Raw genomic sequence first — 27,582 nt, 5'->3', positions numbered from 1 at the left:
ACCCCAATGTTCATAGCAGCACTGTCCACAATAGCTAAATCATGGAAGGGGCCGAGATGCCCTTCAACAGATGACTGGATTAAGAAGCTGTGGTCCATATGGACTATTACTCAGCTATAAGAAAGAATGAATTCTCAACATTTGCTGCAACATGGATGGCACTGGGGGAGATAATGCTAAGTGAAATAAGTCAAGCAGAGAAAGACAGTTATCATATGATTTCTCTCATCTATGGAANACCCCAATGTTCATAGCAGCACTGTCCACAATAGCTAAATCATGGAAGGGGCCGAGATGCCCTTCAACAGATGACTGGATGAAGAAGCTGTGGTCCATATGGACTATTACTCAGCTATAAGAAAGAATGAATTCTCAACATTTGCTGCAACATGGATGGCACTGGGGGAGATAATGCTAAGTGAAATAAGTCAAGCAGAGAAAGACAGTTATCATATGATTTCTCTCATCTATGGAACTTAAAAACTAGGATGATCAGTAGGGGAAGGAAGGGATCAAGAAAGGGGGGGTAATCAGAAGGGGGAATGAAACATGAGTGACTATGGACTATGAGAAACAAACTGAAGACTTCGGGGGGGGAATGGGATAGACTGGTGATGGGTAGTAAGGAGGGCACATATTGCATGGTGCACTGGGTGTTATACGCAACTAATGAAGCATCGAATTTTACATCGGAATCCGGGGATATACTGTATGGTGACTAACATAATATAATAAAAAATCATTAAAAAAAAGAAGTTAAAATCATTTATGTAATAATAAAGCACCATCTCCTCTGGCAATAAAAATAATATTATGTAGTTCTTTAGTATTGTTTGATGTAAGGAACAAAGGCAAAAGAAAAAATTAAATTTCCTTACAACTTTTAATCCACTGACAAGTCCTTGAGAAGGCAGAGTGACTTCCTCTAGGAACTCAACTACCTCGATGTTAATACTTTGCTAAGGGCAAAAGGCAACTTTACATTAATGTTAACCCAACCTCCAGGATCCTTTACGTTTCCTTTGAAAATTTCTTTGAAAAATTCCTTTGAAAATTTCCTTTGAAATTTTCCTTTGTTTCTATCCTCCAAGATACATGTTAGCAATCATCCCCCGAGCATATGGTCCACTGATGTACATCTAAAAGGTCTCATGACTAAGGTTTTACTAGATAGTAATAAATGACCTTTTCCTAACAATAGCTACCCCCCTCAAGGTCCTAAAAACCTTGCTTCCATAACTCCTTAGAGACTTTCACTATCCCTAACCCCCTCCCAACTTAAAGGTATATAACTGCTCACCTAGCACAACCTCAGTGTATATCTTTCTGTCCACAAGTTCTGTCACCATGCTTTAATAAAACTACTTTTGTCCACCGAAGACATCACAAGAATTCTTTTTTTGACCATTTGCTCTAAACCCCAACATTTGCACAGCACTGTTGCTGTTACGCTGTGATTGCCACTACATTTATTACATCTTTAGCTTTGGATTAGTAAACAGTTATTCAAAGTGCAGTCAGAGGAAATGTGAGCGCTACAGAAGCATTAAGAAGGAGAAATACTCTACAGAATAAAGATGGAGTTAGTTACTTTTTTCCCAAGACAAAATTCTACTGCAGGAAAGAGATCGGCGAAAACATTTCAATAATTCATGCAAACCTCACTAGGAATCTCTTTTTAAATATTTTCCTTAGTTTCTAACCAGGTACAATGTTGCGATGTGGATAGGATCTTAGAGTTATTTTAAAATTAAATGAAATGATGGCATATCCCCAGAGTTCTATCCATATATGTTTTATGAAATATTTATCGAGGGTTGACAGTTTGAGATAATCAAAGTCAATAGTGCTTTTTGGATTATATTTTTCTAGGGAAGTTGAAAACTGGTGGAGCAAGAGATAAAAGAAGGAGAAACCTTTTGTGCTCATTCCTAAATTTTTTTACTATACAAAATTCTTTGGGGAGACCTTTTGTCTTGAAGAACGATACATTTTGCACAGTTTAATTGCTATCTCTACAAACAAAAAAAGGAAAAAAATTATAATAACTTTATAAGCTACACTTATGAGATTGTCTTACAAATTAATATCTTTAGTTTATTGTGCTCTTATTAACTTAAGCTCAGAAATTGATTTAAAAACACTTCTGTGGGGCGCCTAGATGGCTCAGTTGTTAAGCGTCTGCCTTTGTCTCAGGACGTGATCCCAGGGTCCTGGGATCGAACCCTACATCGGGCTCTCTGCTCTGCTGGGAGCCTGCTTCTTCCTCTCCGACTCCCCCTGCTTGTGTTCCCTCTCGCTGGCTGTCTCTCTCTCTGTCAAATAAATAAATAAAATCTTTTAAAAAAAATAAAATGAAAAATAACACTTCTGTAACTTAAAATTATGTAATAAATGTTTGAGAGTTTTTGTTCAGTTAGATTAATTTTTCCCACAGTGAAGTACTTTAGTAATGATTAAATTTTTCTTTCACATTTCTATTTCATAGATATTATATATATTGTAGTAGTTTATAATAGCTAATATTTGGAGATTTTCTACCTACTCTGTCAACAAGAAATTCTGGTATCCAAATAATGACAGGTCTTTGTGCTTCCTATCATTTGAGAGTACAGGAACTGCAAACAAGAGTTATAATTTTAGTTATATTTCTAGGATATATTTCTAGGATTACTACCTCTTTTTCTTTCTTCTTCTTTCTGGGAGAGGAACTTTATGTTCTGCCTCTGTGGGTATGACAGAAAAAGTATCTTTCAGGCCAAGTGCTGGTCAGAAATGGCTTTCCAAACTACAGAATCTCTCTTTCTCTAGGGTATTTTCTTGTTTCTCCTTCAAAACTGTGCCCCTGTACCCCATTCCTTTTCCTATGCTTGTTAATAAAAAGGGATTTCAATACTTTATCTTAAAAAAAGAAGAAAAAAACTTTGAAAACTATATTCTTTCCTGTACTCAAGAATGCAGGATACTTCAGTAGGAGGGCATTTTGGAAAAATTAGATTGGCATTAAAAGCTTAATTTGCTTTGTTGCCTTCCAGGACTTGGCAGAGATGGAACTTGGGGGGCATGTGGCTACTGGGGAAGAAAGTGGGTCATGGAGGGTCAATAATGGCATTCAGATCTGGAGGGCCACTCTCAAGAGGAGTCTTTGCAGGGTCTGTGACTTCAGATGGTAAGAGTAAACAGATCCTAACTCAACAGTGAGCAGCAGTATTGCTTGTCCAAATTAAATGAAAATAAAGTTCTTGAAACTTAAGTACCTCAAAAATATATTCTATAGTTTGTTGATTGGTTTATTGCATTTATGGAAAATTCAAGTCCTCTGACTTACTAAGAGACCCTGACATTTCAGATGGTCATTATGTGCAGTTGTAGGTTATTTGCTTAATTTGGGGGAGAGAATCAATTTTAACTGAGGACTAAGCTATGTTAATGAAGAAAACACATACATAAGACACTGTCTTTCCTTCGTAGCTCAGGAGTGCTCTCCTGGAGGACACCAGTTTCTTCGGAGCCCTTACAGAAATGTGCATTTTGACTCAGTGCACCTCCAGCATTCTCCCTCTCAAGACCTCATCTGTGACCATTCCCTCTCTCCCGGATGGTATCGGTTTCTCATCTTTGACAGACCTGCTGAGATGCCAACCAAATGTGTTGAGGTATTTCAACTCACTAAGCGTACACTACCTGTGTATTTTCTTATGTATTTTTTCATATGAGGATTGAATATTGTTACAACCAATTTATTTCTCACTCTGAAATATAATTTTACTCTTGTGTCAAGATTGAGTTAATCCAAAGGAGTGTTGTCATGTTCCCTGTTCTAATGATAATAGTAATAGCTAATGTTATGCTCATGCAGTCCATCAAGGGTTTTTTACCTACAGTATCTTACATAGTTTTTACAACTCTAGAATATAATCTATCATCATTTCCATCATAGAGCACAGGAAACACAGATTTTTAAGTGAAAACACCCATATTAGAGTTACCCAGCTAGCCAAACAGCCAAGTTTTGATCACAGGCCACCAATCTTCAGGGCTCCTGTGCTTAACCACAAGTAACTTGTAAACAGTAAGATACTGTGTTTTCTAAGTGCTTCAAGTTCTTGTCAGTCTTAAATAGAAGGCCCCTTCTCTGTGAAGGCTCTTCATTCTCCTTATTGTTACCCATATTTCGTGAATTATGCAGAAGCAGGAATTATTTTCCCTTTTAAATATAATGTAAAAAAAAACTCAGGAAAGATATCCAAATTTTAACAGTATTTAAGTAGTGACATTGTGGCTGTCTTATTTTTTCCTTTTTGTTTATTTGCTTGTCACTTCTGTGGCATTTTGTTTGCAATAAACTAAAAAAAATCAGAATTTAAAAGGAAAATTTGAGGAAATTACAGGAAATTCACTACATCCTTAAATATTTGTGCTCTTTTTCTTTGCCTGAACATATTATAATTGAATCTAGACCCTCACACAAATGTAAAGGTGAACTGATTTCGCTGGGTCTGTGCCCCAGGGAGAAGTGTTCCCTGTCTCCACTCTCTCATTCCCTATTGAGTCGAGGCTTTAGAGGATCCACTTGGTGAATCGGTAGATTTTTTTTTAATTATTATTTTTTTTGCTCTACAGGATAATACAAATCTGTGTAAATAAATATCTATGATGTTTAAAATCATTCATGTGCATTATAGAAAACTGTTAATAGAATAGCATTCATTAATCATCGACCCACACAGTCACACTACCATGAATATTTCGCTGTTGTTCCCTCTTTTTGTATTGTTCTGTACGGTTCATGCTACACATCCAATTGCATAACATGCTTTTTTCAGGTAGTTACAACATTAGCATTTTCCTATGCTGTTGAAAATTCTTTAATATTAATTTTGAAAATAATTTTCTGTCATATGTATATACTGTATTTATATAAACCATTGCCGTGTGTGCACCTTTGGGCTTTTGCTATAATAAGTAATTCTGCAATTAGCAAACATGCATATAAATCACTGTTCTATTTAGTAAGATTATTTTATAAGTAAAATTAGTGAAGCTTAATGTCTTTTTGAAGTTTTGATACATATAATTGTTTTTTAAAAATATAATGCTAATTTCTTATTTCAGGAGCAGTAGATAAAAATAACTTTTCTAATACTGAATACTCTCATGTATTCATTAGGCATCTGTATTTCTTCTGTGAATTATGTGTTTGTGTATTTCACCACTCTATGCTCTTACAGTTTTTAAGTGGATAACATTATATCATTAAAATAAAATAGGAAATATAATAATGTGACAATAAATAATATACTAAATATGCTATTAACAAATACTTTTCTTCTTATTTGATTCTTATTAACTCTTCTTTGTCTTATATTTTTAAAATTATTATTTAAACATAACTATCCATCTTTTCCTTTATGATTTCCATTGCTTTTAAGCATGGAAACAATCATAATATTGAGCATTATAATCTGGCTAACAAGCTGGATCATAGCTATGTAGAAACTATGTTGTGTACATAATTATGTTTATACCTCAGCACAGCACAGTGAGGTGGGTACTACAATCCATCTAGAACAAAAGGGAAGGATGTTGAATGTCTTAACTGAGGTCATTCATTTAGCAGGTGCCTGAGTCCTTCCTAAATCATATGTAGTTTCTTCTTATTTTTCCTGGGTTAGTTTTCTATTTAATTCCATTTTCCATCTGGAAATGATTTTGGTAATTGGCTTTAAGTGAAGCTTTTCTTTTCCAAATTGCCAACCCATTGTTTCATCACCAGATTTTGAATAATCCTTTCCCTCTCCCCTGATTTTTGATGCCTCCTGAACTATACATTAACTTCTTTTTAAAAAATTCTTTATTTAAATTCAATTTTGTTAACATATAGTGTATTATTAGTTTCAGGGGTAGAATTTAGTGATTCATCAGTTGCACATAACACTTAGGGCTCATTACATCAAGTGCCCTCCTTAATGCCCGTTTCTCAGTTATCCCATCCCCCCACCGCCTCCCCTCCAGTAATCTTGCATATACTATACCAAGTAATTTTAGAAAAAATCTCCAAGGTGAGTTTATCTTTTTGCTCTGTATTAAGATGATTTCAGATTCACTTATCTTATCTTATAATGTATCACTATAGTGGTAAGTTATCTGATACTGAACTTCTCTTTTCACGTCACAAAGGTAACATAGAATGGAGTAAGATTATATTAATTATGAGCAATCAACCTTAAATTTAGTATTGTTTAAATTCAGTAACTATATAAAGTTCCTTTTTAGCACAGGTACAAGTTATTAGAGTTTTTAAATGATAGTTCATTATTTTAAAGGTTGTTTAGAAGAAAATGCAAAGGTGACTTATTTATCATGTGTGAAAATAAATTGGATTTTCAACTTTCCTTTTCTCTGTTGCTAAAGGTGAATCACTGTGGAACACAGGCCCCCATCTGGCTGTCTCTGAAAGATTCAGAGACACTGCCTTCACCTGGAGAGATCAAGCAACTGACAGCTTGTGCCACATGGAAGTTTTTGTTTAGTGCTGCAAAAGACTGCTGCCTTTTTCAAATCCCAGTGTCTGTAAGAAACTGTGGAAATTTTTTTGTGTACTTACTACAGCCCACTCAGGGATGTATGGGGTATTGTGCACAAGGTAAGAAAACATGAGTAATATACATGAACTGTTAATCACAGAACTCTGTGTGTGTTGGTGTTTTGGGGCCATTCTCTGGATAGGTTATGTTGAGATAATACAGATTTCAGGAAGAGTCTTGGTCTGCCACTGTTGCTAGAGTGAAGCTAAATTTCTGGTTTAATTTAGCCAAATCTGTTTAGGATTCTTTCCTCCCATTGAACATGATGATTGAGTGTGTTAAAAATTCATTGGTTTCCTCAGGCCCCTTCACGCTTCAATAAGGGATGAAGGATGGTGGGTAAAAGATATCATGAAAATGTGTTTGATCATTTCATCTTTCATTCATTCATATGAATTGAATATTTATCCTTTGCCAGGAATTATTTTAGGCCCTAGGGTTATGGTAATGAACAAGACAAATGGGGTATCTTCCCTAGTGGAACTCACATTCTAGTGGAGTGCCTCAGACAACATATAAAAATAAACTGGATTTGACCCAAAAAATAAAATAAATATGCATGAGTCCCTACTATGTCAAGGCATGATAGAGAAATAAATTGGTTGAAGAAAGGAGACAAACCTTCCTTAAAGACAAATGCAGAGAAATAAATTGGTGGAAGAAAGGAGACAAACCTTCTTAAAGATGAATGCAAATATTTGTAGCAACTATCCCGCCTACAAGGTGGAGTCTAATTCCTTCATTTTGGTTGTGGGCTGTACTTAGTGACTGGCTTCCAAATAATATATACTATATATAGAAAGAAAAACATAATGATTTCATATGGAGAACGTAGTAGACACTATATTATTAATCAAGTGACCAAGGTTAATATCACCAGTGATAATGTATGTTGGTCTCGGCTACCTACTGATAATGTGCAAATAAGATGCACTTCTCCTTTGTGGTATTCTTCCTTAAAAGCCATAACCCCAGTGTAATCATGGGGAAATTCATGCAAATCCAAATTGAGAAGCACCCTACAATGCTGAACAATACTCTTCAAAAGTGTCAAATTCATGAAAAGCCATGAAAGAGTGCAAAAACTGTCACAGATTGGAAGGGACTAAGGAAACATGATGAATAATGCAATATGATGATATCCTGGATTGACTACTGGAACAGAAAAGAATGCTAGGGGAAAACTGGTAAAATCCAAATAGAATTTCCAGTTTATTTAAGAATTGAGTCCTAAGGTTAGTTCCTGAGTTTTAACAAATGTATCATGGTTTTTAATATGCAAATTATTAGTGGAAGGGGTATTATTACGGGTAAATCTTCGTATTATTTTCATAATTTTTATGTGAGTCTTAAAATTAATTTTAAATAAAATGTTTTATCACAAACCAAAAATAAAACAAAAATAAAATTATTTTTGAAGGCAGTATGTTTTATAATTTAGAAAAACTGGTCAATGCAATAGGGATTAACTGGCACAGGGATGTTATCTTACAGAGAATACCTGAAGAAGGTTTCTTTCAATAGGTGATGAACTTGAGCTCAGCTCCGATTGAGGAGAATGAGCCAGCTCTGAAAACATGTGGGGAAAGAGCATTCCAGGTAGAAAGAACAAGATATGTCAGTGTCCTTAGATAGGCGTGAAGATGGCCGTTCAAGGAACTGAAGGAGGAACAACATGGCAGGAAGACTGAATGGATGAGACTTTAGAGATGAAGTCAGAAAAGTAGGAAGATGACAGAATCTGTAGGGTCTGTAGATCATGGTAAGAACTTAGATTTAGTCATAACTGCAGTATAAAACCTTATGGGATTTAAAGTAGGTGAATATGACCTAAGGATTGTATTTAAAGAGCCATTGTTCCTGCAGTAAGACTCCATCTAGGAGGCTATGGAAAGACTGTGGTGGCTTAAAGGTTGGGGGAGGAGGAAATGGTTTAGACTATTGGCAAAGGAAAGAGGTTATTGAGTTGAGATGCTTTTTGGAAGCAGAGCTCATGCATTGGATATAGGAGAAGATGGAAAGAAAGGAACCAAGGACAAGGCCTAGGTTATTGCTTGAACAATTGAGATGGGAAAGTAACACATCAGTGGGGGAGAGAGAGAAATGAAAAGTTGTATTTTGGCCTGTTCTGTAAGAGGGGATATGAGATATACAGACATAAAATGCACACCAGATTCATGAGCCTGCCACTGTATGGTCTTGACTAAAGATGCTGGGTAATGGGAACGCTTGTGGGTAGCTCCCATAATACACCATCATGGAGCTCACAATAGATAATTGAACTTAATAAGTTTTTGTTTGTTTCATTTTCTCTGTACTCAATTATGACTAAACTCTTTGAAGACCATGTACCCTTTACATCAGGGTGTCATGACCTTGTGTCCTGAACAAAGTAAGAACTCAACAAATGAATGTTTAATAGAAGTGTGTGGGTTTTTTTTTTTTAAGGTTTCATCCACTCATTTGAGAGAGAAAGAGAACGAGTGGTGGGGAGGGGCAGAGGGAGAGAGAGAGAGAAGCAGACTCCCTGCTTAGCAGGAAGCCCAATGTGAAGCTTGATTCCAGGACCTGGAGATCATGACCTGAACTGAAGGCAGACACGCAAATGACTGAGCCACCAGGTGCCCCTAGAAGTGTTTAATAGAACTGGTGATCCAACTCCTCAGATACAGGGAACTCAAAACAGAAACTACATAATGGTGATTTTTTTTTCACTTGGGCTGCATAGATAAGAATGAAGCCAATAATTGAGGGATTTATTCTTGGTGGGAGGGGGGTTGAAGGAGTGTGCTGATATGTGACCAGATTATGGGAGGAAACCAACCTTCCCCTACTATGTTATCTGGACTCCTCCATATGTAGGAGATTGAAAATGCTGGGAGATACGGTTGTAGATCAGCATTCTTAAATTAGGCAAACACTTGATTCAGCAAACAATAATAATTATATAAGTAACACCTATGAACATTTTCATCCTGAGGTTCTTAGAGTCTCCATATTAAAACAAACCCAAATAACAGATACGGCAAAACAATGGCAAAGAGTATAAGTGGAATCACAAATTGCAATGAATGGTGTGAATGAGAAGATTAGAAGTTGCTGTAGCTGAGGGAGGGAAGGTGAAATTTATAATGAGATGCTCTGAGAAAGCCTCTTCTGAGAGCGGGGCATTGACATTGAGAGTTGGGGAGTAAACAGTCCTGCGTCAGATAAAGAGTGTGGGGAAGAACCTCCCTGACAGCGACAACAGCACGTGAAAGGCCTTAAAGTAGTGAGTGTGGTGTTGCTCCCAGAAGTGAAGCAGCACAGAGACACGTACTGGATTGCAAAGAGTGAGGGAGAGCCTAACAAGACACAGATTTGGAAAGGCAGCAGGGCCTGATATTTAAAGAGCTCTTCATTTTATTCTCTGTGCTTCAAGAAGTCTTAGGAGAATTATCCTGAGAGCCTGAACCAGGAAATCGTCACATGTCTTACCCAGCTGCTGGCCAGCTAAACCTGGCTGAAGGCCTTACGTTCAATAAGGAAGGACAGCATCTGCTCAGCTAATAGAGCTAGTGTTATTCATTGGGAAGGAGAAAATCCAGAGAGATGCATCAGTTTCATTGAGTGGCCAAGACGAGTGATTTTAAAAAATGTCTTTTAAGTATTTTTCAATATCTTTATCATTAAAAATAGTTAATTTTTATAAAATCTCAAATAATACTGCCAAGTATTTGTGGAAAATTGTGTAGGTGTTTCGATGAAAAAAACCCCAACAATATGCCTACATTATTTTAAGAAATATTGATTACTGTTAAAAATGAAAACAAAACTTTTATACTATAAAATAAAAACAATCACTTCATCGGAAATATTATTGTTTACATTGAATTTTAAAAGTCACTGCATAAAATTTGCATTTTTATGACATGCCCTTAAAACTTAAAAAAAATTTCGTGTTGATGCCATTTCCACCCATTCAGCTTCTCAAGCTTGAATATTCAAAATTATTTCTCTTATTCTCCATATTCAAGTCCTCCTTCTGGTTTTATTTATTTATTTATTTATTTACTTTTTAAATTTTTTATTATGTTAGTCACCATACAGTATATCCTTAGTTTTTGATGTACTGTTCCATGATTCATTGTTTGCATATAACATCCAGTGCTCCATGCAATACGTGCCCTCCTTAATACCCATCACCGGCCTATCTCAATCGCCTACCCCCCTCCCCACTGAAGCCCTCAGTTTGTTTCCCAAAGTCCATAGTCTCTTGTGATTCATTCCCTCTTCTGTAACCCCCCCTTCATTCTTCCGTTCCTTCTCCTACAGATCTCCCTGCTATTTCTTATGTTCCATAAGTGAGTGAAAACACATGATAATTGTCTTTCTCTGCTTGACTTATTTCACTTAGCATAATCTCCTCCAGTCCCATCCAAGTTGCTGTAAATGTTGGGTAATCATTCTTTCTGATGGCTGAGTAATATTCCATTGTATATATGGACCATATCTTTTTTATCCATTTGTCATGAAGGGCATCTCGGCTCCTTCCACGATTTAGCTATTGTGGACAATGCTGCAATGGACATTGGGGTGCATATGGCCCTTCTCTTCACTACGTCTGTATCTTTGGGGTAAACACCCAGTAGTGCAATGGCTGGATCATAGGGTAGATCAATTTTTAACTTTTTAAGGGACCTCCTCACTGTTTTCCAGAGTGGCTGTACCAACTTGCATTCCCACCAACAATGTAAGAGGGATCCCCTTTCTCCACATCCTCTCCAACATTTGTTGTTTCTTGCCTTGTCTATTTTTGCCACTCTAACTGGCGTAAGGTGGTATCTCAGTGTGGTTTTGATTTGAATTTCCCTGATGGCTAATGATTTTGAACATTTTTCATGTGTCTATTAGCCATTTGTATGTCTTCACTGGAAAAGTGTCTGTTCATATCTTCTGCCCATTTTTTGATTTGATTATTTGTTCTCGTGTATTGAGTTTGAGAAGTTCTTTATAGATCTTGGATATCAGTCTTTTATCTGTAGTGTCATTCAAATATCTTCTCCCATTCCGTGGGCTTCCTCTTAGTTTTTTTGACTGTTTCCTTGGCTGTGCAGAAGCTTTTTATCTTGAGGAAGTCCCACAAGTTCATCTCCTGGTTTTAAATAAAGAGAATTTTTGAGAGAAGATTGTTATTTTTTACTATTTGCGTATAAGTTATTAATCAGATAAACACATGAATTATCTTCTCTGATGTGCCAATAAAAACTTACCTTGAAATACTATTTAGACTCGAATTAGACTTCATGAACAGCAAACAAAATTGAGTCACTTAATCCACATAAGTCTCTTTTTCTTGCTTACCAAGAATCTGAAGTAGATGTTCCCTGGTGATAGTGATTTGGCCACTTTACAATGACAGACTGAGGTCTCTGTGAGTCTCTGGGCTTTTGCTTTTCCTTTATGGTGATGAGATGAAGGTCCAGTTTTAGCCCTTTGTGTGCATTTTAGACAGGATAAAAGGGGAAGCCCTAAGGGTGAAAAGAGGGCCTGTGCTAACTGAAACTTTCCCCCTTTAAGGAACTTACTTGGAAGAAGTCTTATCACATCTACTTCAGAAGAATTCTTTGGCTTATCTCTGCCTTTAGAGGCAGTCTGTGAAATGTACTTTTTTACTTGAACATACTTCTGCTCCCAACTAATGGGCTATTGGATAGGCAACAAACAGTCAGTCATATTTAGCTTAAAAATCATCAAAACAGCAAAAATTAAAAATGTTTCCACTTCAATAATATATTATGACTATTTTTGTTTTTTAGAATCTATATATAATTTTCACACAATTTATATGCACTTTCTAGAAACCAAATAAGAAATGTTAATTCAAGATTATACTTAGAATCATTGCCATTCAAACAGAAGGATTTATATATGTTATTTATTAAGAAGAATTCATTGGGGGACACCTGGGTGGTTCAGTCAGTTAAACATCTTCTTTGGGCTCAGGTCATGATCCCAGGGTCCTGGGATCAGATCTACATCGGGCTCCCTGCTCAGCCGGGAGCCTGCTGCCCCTGTGCCTGCCATTCCCCCTGCTTCTGCTCTCTCTCTCTGACAAATAAATAAAATTTAAAAATATATATATTGTGTCTAAACACACCAATTAAAAGTCAGAAATTTTCAGACTGGATAATAAAAGCAACACCCCACTACAGGTTGCTCAGAAAAGCCCATTTTCTTTATTTTTTTAAAGATTTTATATATTTATTTGACACAGAGAGAGACAGCCAGTGAGATGGAACACAAGCAGGGGGAGTGGGAGAGGAAGAAGCAGGCTCCCAGCAGAATAGGGAGCCTGATGTGGGGCTTGATCCCAGGACCCTGGGATCACGCCCTGAGCCAAAGGCAGATGCTTAATGACTGAGCCACCCAGGTGCCCCAGAAAAGCCCATTTTAAATATAAAGAAAAATGAGGTTGAAAATATAAGGCTAGGAAAAGATATACTTAGGTACCACAAATCACAAGAAATCTAGAGTTGTAATATTAATAGTAGACAAAGTAAATTATTGAGCAAAGACTATTACCTAGAAAAACAAGGGTCACTTCCTAAAGATAAAAGGGTCAATTGAACAACAGGACAAAACAGTTCTAAAGACTTGTGTATTTATGCTCAATTGAATAAGTATACAAACCTTAACCTTTTGCAGCTATTTCTGATGCAAAATTACACCCATGTCACCCTGATGAAGTTGAAATTGGAGGTCACTGTGTTCGTAAGTACCACATTTTATTTTTTAATAATGTATTTATAAACTAACAATTTCAGTGGGTTTTTATGTTCTGTAACCTACTTTAGATGTTAAGTATACTATTTGAGAGAGAGAGTGAGTGAGTGAGAGAGTGAGTGAGAGAGCACACTCAAGAGCAGGGGCCTAGGGGTAGAGGGAGACAGAGAAGCAGACTCCCTGCTAAGCAGGGAGCCCAATGTGGGGCTTAATCCCAGGACCCTGGGGTCATGACCTGAGCCAAAGGCAGACGCTTAACTGACTGAGCCACCCAGGTGCCCCAGATCAAAACATTTTAGATCCCTAAATTTAATCTTGCAAGTGACCAGAGATAAAAATTACAAAATCTTCCCAAATTTCTAGAGAAAACTTCATACATTTTTAACATCAGAAAAATGAAAAGACTAAGACTGTTTTTTAACACTTGATGTATTTCACTGAACAGTATAATCACTCTCGTGATAAGCAGCTCTTTCAATCCAGAGTAATGATGGGTTGAGTTATAAGAGTAAATGATAAGAGTAAAATAGTAAGTCATTTGAATTTACATTATAATGACTGTTTTTTAAGCAAGAAATTAAAATGTGAAAAACCTTAATTTTATTTGTTTGTTCCATCTTAGAAAAGGAAATCTTTCAGAAATTGCTTAAAAGGAGGCAAATTACTTTTATGTTCAAGAGCTAGACTCTTGAAGGGTAGACATATCCAACATGCATTAATATAAACTTGATGAGCTGATACTTTTCTTTGCTATCAGTATTTCTGTGATTATGGGTCAAAATAAGAACGTGCTACTTTCCTGATTGCTAGAAAATAATTATTTCTCTAAATGCTATCTTCCTTTTCCTAATATAAATCCCTGAGTTAACAGTCTCCATGAGCTTTCCCAATCAGCCAGCCTCCATTCTTTAAGATGCCCAACTACAGATGATGCATTTTCTCCCATCAGGTCAGCTGTCTGCCTCATTGCCACCACCACCCCCAGGAAGGCCAGAAGTTGTGGTGGAGCTGATGGGATCCAGGCTTTTCTGTAGGTGTGCTTTTGAGGTTTCCCCTACAAACACCTCAGTGGGATTTCTCATAACTTGGTCTAGGCTTTCTTCTCAAGAAATCAAAGAGGAGCTGAAGCAAGAGACCACAGTTCAGGCATCCTCTCTTTTAGAACTGGATGGCATTAATCTCAGACTCGGAGATAGGGTATGTTCACAAACAATTGGGTTTTCTTTGCTTTTCATGACTGAATTAATTTTCCAAATGGATTTTTTAATGTAACGTATGCTAAAAATACTTTTGTCCCCAGAATATAAAGCACTATTATTCTTCTTTTTCTTTTTTCCTTTGACATTGTGCCAACTCCAGTGATAATTGAATGAGTCAGTTATCTTAGTGACGACGTACGAATATCCATTGTTACAATTTGCTGAATTATCAATGAACCCTTATAACGTGATGCCTCTTTCTGTTTAAAATGATATGTTTTTATTCTAGAAAGATGTTTTCATTTTTTTAATGATGATATCACTTATCTACTTTTAAATATATCTTAAACACAAAGTCTATAACACTTTAATTTATGTTGAGGTTTTGAATAGCTAATATTTTTTTTTTAAGATTTTATTTATTTATTTGACAGAGATAGAGACAGCCAGCGAGAGAGGGAACACAAGCAGGGGGGAGTGGGAGAGGAAGAAGCAGGCTCATAGCGGAGGAGCCTGATGTGGGGCTCGATCCCGTAAAGCCAGGATCACGCCCGGAGCCGAAGGCAGACGCCTAACCGCTGTGCCACCCAGGCGCCCCCTGAATAGCTAATATTTTTAAATGGTGAAATTTTTCTCAATTTTCAAGCAAGTTTTAAAATTATTTAGTTTCTTATTATCTTTTTTGCACTATCTACCAAAAGTTAAGTACTTAATTATAATAGTTTACACAATTTTCTCCATAATTTTATTGCTAAATGGTTATTTTTTATTGTATTCATAGATATTCTGTAGCGCTTCCGTCTTTTTATTGGAGAAACCACATGTACAAAGTTTAGCCATTGAAAGCCAAGAATTTTTTGCAGGCATTAAGGTATGTCGCCATGGGGGTGGATCAGAAAGATTATTTCTCTATCACTGTGTTTTCCGTACTGCGATCTGTGGATGCTGGTTCCAGGACCTCATTACAGACTAAATATTGAGATCTAAGAGTCTGTATTTTTTAAAAGTAACCCAAATAATTCTAATGCACAATGAAGTTTGAGGGACCCTGTTAATGAATAAAAATTGGAGTATATTTGCATATTTTTTCAGAAGTAGCTTAAATTAGAATAAAGTTAAAGTTTTATTCCTACAATTTATTCCACCATGTAACTACAAGTTAGAATCTTGATATTTAGTTACTATGCATTTTTGAAGACAGGTCTAGGTCAGGGACTGAAGCCTCTGGCTAGAGTGGAATTGACCCAGAAATCTGGGCTTTATGAACTGTGAAGAGGGAGCTAATTAAACAAGGTAATATCTGTGGTCATTGCTGGTAGCATGGGGGGTCCAAGAACAGATGAGCTGTTGCAGCAGATGAGCAGGCATGACGGAACCCAGAAGTGGAGGAAGGAATGGGGCAGTGTCGTGAGGTCTAGGCAGCAAGTGCTGTGCACCCTCTGCGGTCTCAGCCACCGCACTGGTGTCAGACCTGCACTCATTTCTAGTTCAGGGACAAGATGGGATAATCGATAGATTGTGAGAATAGGAATCAGAACCAGGACAAAACCTGTTCCTGGAGAACGTCCATTTATACACAATAGGGACCAGGAAAAGAGTGAGAAGAGTAACCATGTTGTCAGGACAGCATAACCACAGTGGGGGGAGAGCAGATCTCAGACCTCAGAGCACAGAACCTTTGGATCTCCATTGGTAAACACTCAGCAGACAATATCGGGTCAGTGGTTGGCCCCAGAAAATGTTTCTGATTAGGATAACAGGGAGAAAATGTGGTGCTAAAAAGCATCTGTTTTGAGAGCTAGCCAAGAGTTCAGACAGAGTAAAAACTTCCTGCCTCACGATAGGATTGTCCTATGAACTGGGATAGGCCCAGTCCTAGGTTTTCAGTACTCAGTAATCCAACTGAGGAAAACAGAGGCTGTGAAACAAGCTGAAGGTTGAGATATTTGATGTGACAATAGTATTTTGATTTATATATTTAAAAATACTTAGATTTCTATTTGCAACAACATGGACAGAGCTAGAGTGTATTATANTGAGATATTTGATGTGACAATAGTATTTTGATTTATATATTTAAAAATACTTAGATTTCTATTTGCAACAACGTGGACAGAGCTAGAGTGTATTATACTAAGCGAAATAAATCAGAGAAAGACAAATACCGNGACAGAGCTAGAGTGTATTATACTAAGCGAAATAAGTCAGAGAAAGACAAATACCATATGATTTCATTCGTATGTGGAATTTAAGAAACAAAACAGATGAACATATGGGAGGGGGAAAGAGAGAGAGAGGGGGAAAAAACCAGAAGAGACTCTTCTTTTTTTTTTTTTAAGATTTTATTTATTTATTTGAGAGAGAGAGAAAGAGAGCATGAGCACAAGCAGAGGGAGAGACAGAGGGAGAGGGAGAAGCAGACTCCCTGATGAGCAGGGAACCCTATGCAGGGCTCGATGAGGGGGACTCGATCCCAGAACCCTGGGATCATGACCTGAGCCGAAGGTAGATGCTTAACTAACTGAGCCACCCAGGTGTCCCATAAGAGACTCTTAATGATAGAGAACAAACTGAGGGTTGATACAGGGAGGTGGGCAGGGATGGACTAGATGGAATTCCAGGAAAAGCATTTGTAACATATATAGAAGGCCTCTAAGATTTTGCTGTCCTTTAAAATACAAGTCAAGGATCAATTATCAAAACAAACTCATCCTGTTAATCAGTTTACAAAGGTGCAAATTATTTGTTCAGAATACAATGCCAGAGGGTGCTTTGTTTAATGACAATCCTAAGGGCAAGAATCCCTGGGGAAGGCGAGAAAAATGCTCTTGCAGAATTTTATCTTAGGAATAAATTCTGTTTTGATATGACTGCTCTGCATACTTTCTTCGGCCAGTTACACCCTGAGTTAAGCACGATAGCAGAAGATGGGAAAGAATATCAATTGAAGATAGAGAGCACAGTTCCTGTCACTTGTTCTGCATCCAGTGAGCTTGGCCAAGAGTGCAAAATCTCATTAAAACTGAAAACTCTTGATCAAGGTAATATACTAGATTCACTTAATTTTATTATGATATTTCAGATAATAATTAACGCTTTTTTTTCTTCTAGAAAAAGTCACTGGAGTGTATACATGTAATTAATTATGTTGTGTATTTACATCAAGTTATGGCTCAGTCATATTAATACTACTGGGCCATATTTATGACAGAACAACCTGTGTTGTGTTCATATTTATCCCTCCCGGGCTCGAAGCATTCATTAAAACCAGCAAACCAACCAACCCAGTAATGAGCAGCTCCTCCTCCTCATCGTTCTCTTCCTCCTCCTCATTCTCATCCTCCCACTTATTTTTTTTCTTTGCTTTGTTTTCGGAGATGGAGAGACAAACTGCTCTTGAGGATTTTCCAAATATCCCGAACTAGGGAGGTGTGATATGTTATGTTATGCTAACGTAGGTTCAAACTTAGGCAACATGGATCTCTTAATGCATTCTTTACACTTGTCTCCCTAATGTAAGCTTGTGTTTGAGATCTTTTGTTTTAAAATTCTATTGAACTTACTATTTATATAGATTGCAGGATGCATGGCTGCATATATGTCACTGTCACAGCCTATAGAGAGAGATGAAATTCTCCCATAGAACACGATAGAGTACGAGAGGACAAACCATGTTGATTGAGTTCTGTTTCTCCCCGTAAGACTCTAATGTAGAGACCAAAGCACGTAAGAGATACATAAATTAGAATATAACTTTTAAGAGAGATTCTTTGTACACACCTTTTCACCATAGGATATAAAATGTTATGTAGTAAATACACCAAATACAATGTATCTAGGTTTTCATGTCTTTATCACACCAAATTATATCAGAGAAACAAAAGGACAGAAATGCTAGGCGAGTCCACTGGGAATGAATGCTGCACCCAGAAAAGAAATGGATATGGAAGTAGAAAGAGGCATCGGGAGAGGTTGTCCCCAGACAGTGGACAGTAAGCAGGCTGAGGTAATACCCTGCTACCTGTTTAGATTTTGGGAGCACCACAAGCAGCACTGTTTTTTGAAATTCAGCACAGAAATATGCAATTAAACTCTCTCTTAAACTGTTTGACCTAATTCTACTTCGAACTACTTGCAAAAAGCATATTTTTGTAAATTTTGCTACTGTTTATGAGCGCAAATAAGAAGAGGATGATGTTATTGATATTTTCCAAATGTGTTAGGCAAAGATTTTCTCCAGTTGCAAATATACTTTAAACTGTATTTGTGTGCTTTCAATTCTTTCAACAAGACAAGCATTATTATAATAATCAAAAAGCAATATATTTCTACATTTTAGAAATTTGCATGTTCCTATTATTTGTCAATTCCTTTTTTTCTGGAGAAGGATTTCTGAATTTCATTCTGGATATGTCTCATCTTTTTAAAAAGTGTTTCTACTTCCATAGAGAACAAGTTGGTGTCTCCTAGTGTGTTTCTACAATGACTGTGCAGCTTTTTTACAGGCTTACAGAGAACAATACTTGGCCCTCGCGCCATAGACCAGGGGAAATGATGTCAGGGGCTCTATCCAAGCCAGATATATTCCATGATCACCTTAGGGAGCTGGCTAAGAGTTTAGATGTTTTTGTTATTTTTTAGGTGCATAGGAACAGTATGTATTTCTAGGGAGGAAAATGCATGAAGAGGAACTTTCTTTTTTTCAGGAATTTAGAGTCTAATGCAGTGTTCCATGTCAGAACAATATAATTTTATACCTGAAAATTATATGTGGAAGAAAAGAAGATAGAAAGTTTTTAATGACTGCTGCTTTTTTCTGGATCTCAAAAGGATTTTGTAATCATTGTTTGGATATGAGAGCAAACTTCCCTGGTTGCCGGTTTTTGGAACAATCTAACTGTTTTGCTTAGTTACACATTCCCAAAGTTCCTTTTATTCTCTTCTGTTACCATTTTCTTTCTAAATTATTATTTTTTGTTCTTTATTCCATAGGAAAGGGAGCATCTTAAGGTTCTGAATATATTGGGCATTTGGAAAACAAAAAGCTATAGAGAGTTTATTACTGGTGTGGAATTACTTAATTTATTTTAACTTTTCTATTTTTAAGATGATCCAGGAATCATCTATACCAATAATTGTTGCTATCGTTCAACAATGGATAGAACATGAGTACAAACCCTGTGAAATATTACAGACATATCTGGACCCAAGTCACAATTCTTAGGCAGAAAGAATGTCAAATTATGTTTCTTGGTGGAATCATGATTTTCTTACAAAAACACGATAAATTTTCTATATTGCTTTTGAATTTTATGCAGGTACATATGGATTTATAACCTTATTGAAAATAGTACTGTGTATGTACATATATATGTATATATTGAAGTTGATTCATTATTTGTAAAGATTAGGTAGGGTTCAATAGCTTTGTTTTTATTTGACAAAATTACATCCATATATTTTAAATGAGAGAAAAGAAGAATCTCTCAATTCAGTGTTCCATGTTAATCAAGTTATTACATGCTTTGGTTGGTATATTTCCTCTAAAAAATTCTCAATGTATTTTTTCACGAAATAGGTAAAGAACAGCGAGGTTTAAATTTGGCACTGTCTTCCTGTCACGTGGACCTTCAGCGGACATCATCCTGTGCTAATGGGTCGTGTAGCCGTGCTTTTGTGTACTACACTGCTGTGACGGATTTTTCTCGAGATGGAGACAGAGTTACAAACATTGTAGTGGAACCTATAGTCCATGAGGATTTCCTGTGGAACACCTACATTCCAGACAGCATCCAGGTTTACAAAAAATACCTCTACAATTAGAGTTTTAAAAACGATATATTTATTTAATCAATACATCTTATTAACTTTTCATTTCAAAATTGTTTAATACAGTTTTCCATTTTTAAATCAGTCAATTTCAATAACTGGTAAAAACAGTAATTAATGGAAAAGTCTTTGAGATTGCTAAGCAATTTATTGTGTATCACTAAATATAATTAATGATAATATTTACCAAAAATATCTTTGCTTTTAAGATCAAAGTAAAGGATGTCCCAACTGCTTACTGCTATTCATTTACTGACCCACATATAATTACATTTGATGGCAGGTAATTTCCTGAAAGTTTTTTTCTTTTAGTAGTTTTTGTTTCTTCTGGATTTTGCTGTTGTTTTGTTTTAAACATCTTACTATTTTATTATTTCTTCATCCTATTCATGGAAAGATTAGAAAGGAAGGCATGTATGAGTATTACTGGCTTGTTTCAAAATACTAATTTATTTGTGTGGAGTGTTTTTGCCTTAAAATTTGGCACTTGGTAAATACACAGATTAGTTGTGAGGCTGAATTTGTAGAAATGAAGATTCTTACAAATATGAACAGTCATTTTAACTTGATCATTTAGTTATTTTTAATAATGGTTAAGTTCTTTGCTCTAGAGATATTTACTATATTCCATTTCCACTTGATACTGAAATAATCTTGAAGGTTTAGGCAAGATTATTTGACTAACACATTAAAATTATTTAAAAAAGTAAGCATTTCTATTTCGTGACAAGGATACTCAGGGGAAAACTATTGTAGCCATCATGAATACCGGGATATCTGCCCTTGGAATGCAAGTAAAATGGGCAAAATGATCAAAAAGTAATCTAAGCTATCTTGCTATTAATATCAGCATACGAGGCTTTAAACTCAGTAATACTGTTCTGGGGAATATATGATTTTAAGATGTCCCTAAAGAAAATTATAAGAATACCCTTTGTTGAGTCAAAATTGTCTTCATGTTGTAAGGTAAGGTAATTTATTCTTTTAAAAAAAATTTCAATGTGATCGTTGTCAGTAAAATTATTCAATATGAGCAAATAGATAAGCACTCCATAACAGATGATATTCCAAAAGTTTGAGCAAGTATTGAAAAGTTGTAGAAATTGATCCCACATGTAAGAATCCTTTATGGTTATAATGAAAAGCTTAGAAGTTTTAGTGGAAAAACCTCCAGAAAGCTCAATGGGGATTAATTTAATTGGTTATAATTCAACAAGATTAATTGTGCAACGAGTGACAAACCCTGTTCTCAATGCTGAGGGTATGGCAGTTCATAAAACAAACACCCCCTGCTCTCATGCAGCTTACTTCTGTATAGGTAAAGAGATATATGCACAATTAATAAATAAAATGCGTAGTATATCTGAGGAACATAGGTGCTATGAAGAAAACTACAGCAGGGGTGGGAGGAAAAGGCTCTAGCAGGGGTTGACCAAAGCGGTGAAAGGAAGAAACAAGTTGTGAGATAAGGTGTTTGTCACTACTTTTTTTCCTTCTGTGCTTTAAACTAATATGAAGCGCCTGGGTGGCTCTGTCAGTCAAGCGTCAGACTCTTGATTTGGGCTTAGGTCTTGATCTCAGGGTGGTGGGATCAACTCACATGGGACTCCGCACTCAGCGGGGATTCTACTTGAGACTCTCTCCCTTTCCCTCTGCCCCTACCCTCCTTGCATGCATGTGCACTCTCTCTCTCTCAAATAAATAAATAAATCTTAAAAAAAAACTAATCTTTAAGCTATTAGAAATATGGATTTTTCATTCTTGCATCAAAATATATTGAATGTGTATAAATAAATGTAACACCCAGTTTTTGCTTATAACATGTTATTGTGGTATTTTGTACCAATTCTTAATGCAGTTGATTTTTGTTAACGATAGGGTATATGATAATTTCAAGACCGGAACATTTGTGCTTTATAAGAGTATGTCACGAGATTTTGAAGTCCATGTACGCCAGTGGGACTGTGGAAGCCTTCACTATCCTGTGTCATGTAACTGCGGGTTTGTTGCCAAAGAAGAAGGTGATGTAGTTACTTTCGATATGTGCAGTGGTCAGCTACATGAATCACGGCCATATTTATCTGTAAAGAGCCAAGATGTAACCAGCAATATCAAGATAAGTGAATCCTACTTAGGAAGAAAAGTCACAGTATGTATGATTCTTTACATTTAAAAGTAATTTTCCTCTTTTTCCTACAGATTTTGAATTAAAGTCTGAACTTTTTTCCATCTCTATTAAATTACAAACTATCACTTTTTAAATATTAGTTTTTTCCCCCAAAATAGCTTTTTGATTAACAGCTTTTTGATTGACCTTAGAAGGAACTTTTTTTTTTTTTTACTTAGCACACACAAATAGACACAACATAGTTAAGACTTTGTCAAATCTAAGCATCCTTATTTTAAGATTTCAGTATGGTAACTGGGTGGGTTATTCCTACAAATTATTTTTGATGGCACCTAATAAATGGTACATTACACAGAGATTAAATATATAATTAAGGATAAATATTCAGGAGTAGTTAGCCAATTTTTGAAATGAGTACAGGTGGTTCTGCCTCAGGAATAGGCTGGTAGGTACATGGAGAAGATTAGAGATCATTAATATTTTATTTATTTTTATTTATTTTTTTAAGAAGATTTTATTTATTTATGCGACAGAGACAGAGATAGAGACAGCTAGGGAGAGAGGGAACACAAGCAGGGGGAGTGGGAGAGGAAGAAGCAGGCTCATAGTGGAGGAGCCTGATGTGGGGCTCGATCCCATAATGCCAGGATCACGCCCTGAGCCGAAGGCAGACGCTTAACCGCCGTGCCACCCAGGCGCCCCCATTAATATTTTAAAGTAATAGTTTGTGTGTGTAAGCTAATGATCTATATTATAATGTCATCTCCCTTTCACCTTCCAAAAAAGTAAATTCTAGGTGTGTAAGATTCAAATTTAAATGAAAGTAGTAGAAAATACAGGTGAATGTTTTTATAACATTGAGGTAAACAAGAATTTTTAAACATAATGTTATGTATTTGAATTCCATCCTCACAAACCAAAATGCAAATGAAAATTGGGAAAATATTTGCTACATATAAAACTTACAGTTAATATAGAAGACACTCCTTTTTAAAAATATTTTTCAATCTTTCAATTTTTTTTCTTTTTAAGAAACTCTACACCCAACGTGGGGCTTGAACTCATAACCCCAAGATCAAGAGTTGCATGACGCTAGTGATTGAGCCAGCCAGGTGACCCTAAAAAACACTCTTATACATCACTAATAATCAGCACTCCAATTAAAATGAGCAAATAATATACACAGGCAATTTACAAAAGAAAACTGATAAATATATCTAAAAGTATAAATAACCAACAAAAACATGAAAACCACAACTTCATTAGTAATCAAAGAAATGCAGATTAAACATTTCATACAATATCGGCAAGAGTAGAAATAGTAGCTACAGTTTTTCCAAAGGACATGTATATAATGCATGCACACAACCTACGCATGTCTTTTTTCCAGAAATCTTACTTCTCAAAATTTACCATAATAAGTAAGTATATGCAGAGTCCCAGTGGTGTTCATTGCATCTCTCCTTCTAAGATGGAAAAGTTACAGTTAATCAATGATAAATTTTTTAGTTTAACTAAAACCCTAAGTAGAGTGATGTCACATAATAGAACACTGTCTAGTCACAAAAATTTTGGAGTCGATCGTATTTATTGACAGGCAAAGATATTAATGATGTATAGAAACAGTTTGAGAAGAATCTGCACCAAAATCTTAACATTAACTAGCCCAGACTGAATAGTAATGTAAGGTTTGTTTGCTTTTAAAATAGTTTTCGGGAATGGGCACTTACCATTTTTATAAAGAGAAAAAGTGCCGTTTTTAAATTTAAGAAAATTAAAGGGTAAGGAGTCAGAGGAACAAACATACATGGTGTATCTTCAGCGATTTTTAGAAGAGAGTTTCTTGACATTCAAGTTCCTGATCTGGGAGCATTAATAACTCTGTGAGGAGGATCACAGATGACACAGGCTGTTAAGATAATTCAACAAACCCCTTGCTCTCATTCTGACTCGCCAGGTATGCCCTGGTTATAATTTGCCTTCTGATTCTGTTTGCCTGCTGTGAAGATGAGAATGCTGATTAGCCACAGGAATATGTATTCCTCTGGAATTATATTTATCTGCATAAATTAATTACTTGGCAGTCTAGTTCCATATTTAATTATTGTCATAGACATTACTTGGTATACATTATCCTCAACATTTATAGCTGTTTCGATTGTATAAAATACCTCACCTTAGTTTAAAAAGAAAGGAGCTTGAACAATATTTTGCAATAAAAAAAAATCCATATGGAGATCAGATTTCAAGTCAGCAAAGTGCAAAAGCCATTGGTTTGACACATAGCGTTAAAAGGAAAATTGTAGTCTGAAGAAAATCGGTATTCTATTCTCTCTTTATATTGAAAGAATAAAGGAATTTGTTTCTTCTCAAATAATAGGTTTTTTCTTAATCCATATTGAATATTGTGTAAGCATCTTTTATTTCTGTATTTCAGATCAGGTTTTCTTCTGGAGCATTTATCCGTGCTGATCTTAGTGAATGGGGCATGAGTTTAACAATCAGAGCCCCTAGCGTAGACTACAGAAACACTTTGGGACTTTGTGGCACCTTTGATGAAAACCCAGAAAATGATTTCCATAATAAAAATGGGATAAAAATTGATCTAACTTTTGATAATTGTGTTGCTTTTATTAATGAATGGAGGTAAGAAAGTAAGTGATTTTCATGTGTTACTGTACTGAGTGGTGACACAATACTCTGCTTTTTTTGCAACACGTTACTGAGAATCAATGTTCTTGTGCAATTTACTTTTCTTTTCTGTTTTTCACCTGGAAGGATTTTGCCAGGGAAAAGTATGTTTGACACAATGCCAGTTTCTCCGCCGTCACCTGGAAAGCTATCCTATTGTAGCTGCTCATTGGACACTAATTCATTATATCCTTCTGATCATTTGGGCAGTGCTTCTCAACAAGAGATTGTTTCAGGTTGCAAAGATCTCAAACGTGTCAAATTCTCTTTCTTGATACCAGAACTAGATATCACCTCTGAGTATATTAATTCAGAAGCTCTTATCAGAGGGATAAATGAGTATACATCTGGAGAAGAAAATAATTTGAACTTCCTTCCTCAAGAAAAAAAGCATGTGAACCTAACCAAATTGGAGTTACATTTACAAAAACATCATGGAAATGAAAAACAAGAGGCACCAAAAACTTTGAACAATGGGAAACATACACAGGACCAGGGTAGCCACAGCCAGGAAATGAGGCGGGATCCACAAAACAGATGGAAACGGCAAAACTTTTATGAGTTTCTGCCTGTATTTGCTTTCCAAAGTCTCAGCCAAAGTGACCTAGAAGAATTTACTTATTTCTTCCCTGAGGACCATACTGAGGATGTCCACCAGGAGTTTGTCCCTACATGGCCCACACCCTCTGGTCTCACCGAATTTGGCACTTTGGCGCTGTGCCAGCAGACTCTTGCCAACTCTAGTATAGGAAGATACTGTCTTGCCTTTCTGGGCAAGAGCCTAGACAGTGCTGTAGATATGTGTGTTAAAGATGTTCTCCTAAAAGATGATCTTAGCTGGGCAGAAGCAGGTGTGGCTCTTTTAGAAAATGAATGTGAAAAGAGAATTTTGGAAGAGGGGAAATATAACACAGAAGGATATGGCAAGTCAATTGAAGACATTCTCTCGGTACTCAAATGCCCCAGTTTATGCAGCGGCAATGGGCAGTGTATGGAATGGGGATGCGCATGTTCCCCAGGCTTTAGTTCCTATGACTGCAGTGATTCACATGGTGAGTGGGTACTCTCTAACTTTGATATTGCGTATGTTATTTGATTATGGAAATTCTTTGTTCTTTTTTACCTTCAGTATCTTAACAGGGTTTATTCAGATTATATAAGGAAAAGAACCCAAATTAATTAATCGATACAGTAATAATTCTTCCAGAGCATCTCATCTTACTCAGAGTAAAAGCTGCGGTACTTGTAATAGCCTATAGGGCACAACATAAGCCTATAAGGCATGCAGTATCTCTTCAAACTCATCCCCCACAACCAAAACCCTCACTCATTTCACTCTACCCGCTTTGGTTTCTGTAATGCCAAGTTCTGTTGACCTCAGGGTCTTTGCACGCAGCTCGTCCCTCTGGTTGTAGAGAATAATTGTTTTTTCTAGAACTCAAATTTAGTGTTTTTTGAGTAATGTGTTTCTAATATTCTGCTAATTTACCAATTTGCTTAATTTTTTCTCTAGTCTACCTACATGGGGCAAACTATTGTATCTCAATATAAGAAATAACAATTTTTTAGATTTATTTTTTTATTTATTTTTGCGAGATAGAGGGGGGGAGAGAGAGAGAGAGAGAGCGAGAGAGAGAGAGAGAGAGAGAGAGAGAAAGAAAGGATGAGCAGAGGGTGAAGCAGACTTCCTGCCAAGAAGGGAACTGGATGTGGGACTCGATCCCAAGACCCTGGGATCATGATCTGAGCTGAAGGCTTAACCAACTGAGCCACCCAGGTGCCCCATAAGGAAAGAAATGTTTAAAAATCAATTTGAGGGGCACGTGGGAAGCTCATTTGGTTAAGCATCTGCCTTCAGCTCAGGTCGTGATCTCAGGGTCCTGGGATCAAACCTGTATCAGGCTCCTTGCTCAGCTTCTCCCTTTCCCTCTGCCCATCCCCCTGCTCTTGTTCTCTCTCTCAAATAAATAAACAAAATCTTAAAAAGAAAATCAATTTGATTTCATTAGCCATTAAACTAGTAACTCCTGACCTTCCTTCTGCCCCCCCCATCCCGCCCTTTTCCATCTGCAGACTTTGCCATCTCAGTAAATGCAAACTTCACTCCACTGACTGTTCATGTTAAAAACTTGTAGACATTTTGACTTTTCCTCTTTTTTTCATGCCTCAGGCTTAATCCATTAGTAGCAAATCCAGCTCTAGCTTCAACGACTTTCATCTCTTTCCCTGCTACAACTTAGTCCGAGCCACTGTTATCTCTCACCTGGATTATTATAGATTCTCTCAAAGTTTATTCTCCATGCTGCAGCTAAAGTGATCCCTTTGAAATGATAATGAGATCATAGTACTCCTGCTTGAATCCCTCTAGTGGCTCCCTCTCTCC

At 36.4% G+C, this 27,582-nt stretch overlaps 1 protein-coding gene across 12 annotated transcripts in view; it reads left to right on the top strand.

Moving 5' to 3' along the window:
• The window catches only part of VWDE (von Willebrand factor D and EGF domains), a 105,070-nt gene that overhangs the window by 33,108 nt on the left and 44,380 nt on the right, over nt 1-27,582 (top strand). For 10 of the 12 annotated variants that reach the window (XR_004627872.1, XR_004627883.1, XM_034668453.1 and 7 more), the window contains 11 exons: nt 3,472-3,656; nt 6,415-6,646; nt 13,275-13,340; nt 14,302-14,549; nt 15,333-15,422; nt 17,448-17,592; nt 20,130-20,347; nt 20,590-20,663; nt 22,259-22,529; nt 24,946-25,154; nt 25,287-26,251. Coding sequence is in view for 10 of the 12 variants with exons in the window: in XM_034668453.1 (XP_034524344.1) it covers nt 3,472-3,656; nt 6,415-6,646; nt 13,275-13,340; nt 14,302-14,549; nt 15,333-15,422; nt 17,448-17,592; nt 20,130-20,347; nt 20,590-20,663; nt 22,259-22,529; nt 24,946-25,154; nt 25,287-26,251 (2,703 nt within the window). In the remaining 2 variants the exon portion in view is untranslated. The remainder of the gene's footprint in view (nt 1-3,471; nt 3,657-6,414; nt 6,647-13,274; nt 13,341-14,301; nt 14,550-15,332; nt 15,423-17,447; nt 17,593-20,129; nt 20,348-20,589; nt 20,664-22,258; nt 22,530-24,945; nt 25,155-25,286; nt 26,252-27,582) is intronic. The other 2 variants (XM_034668477.1, XM_034668486.1) reach the window with 2 other exon arrangements.

The sequence above is a fragment of the Ailuropoda melanoleuca genome, chromosome 1 (assembly GCF_002007445.2).
Source record: "Ailuropoda melanoleuca isolate Jingjing chromosome 1, ASM200744v2, whole genome shotgun sequence".
Classification (NCBI taxonomy): domain Eukaryota; kingdom Metazoa; phylum Chordata; class Mammalia; order Carnivora; family Ursidae; genus Ailuropoda; species Ailuropoda melanoleuca.
This window is presented reverse-complemented; position numbering and strand designations above follow the sequence as displayed.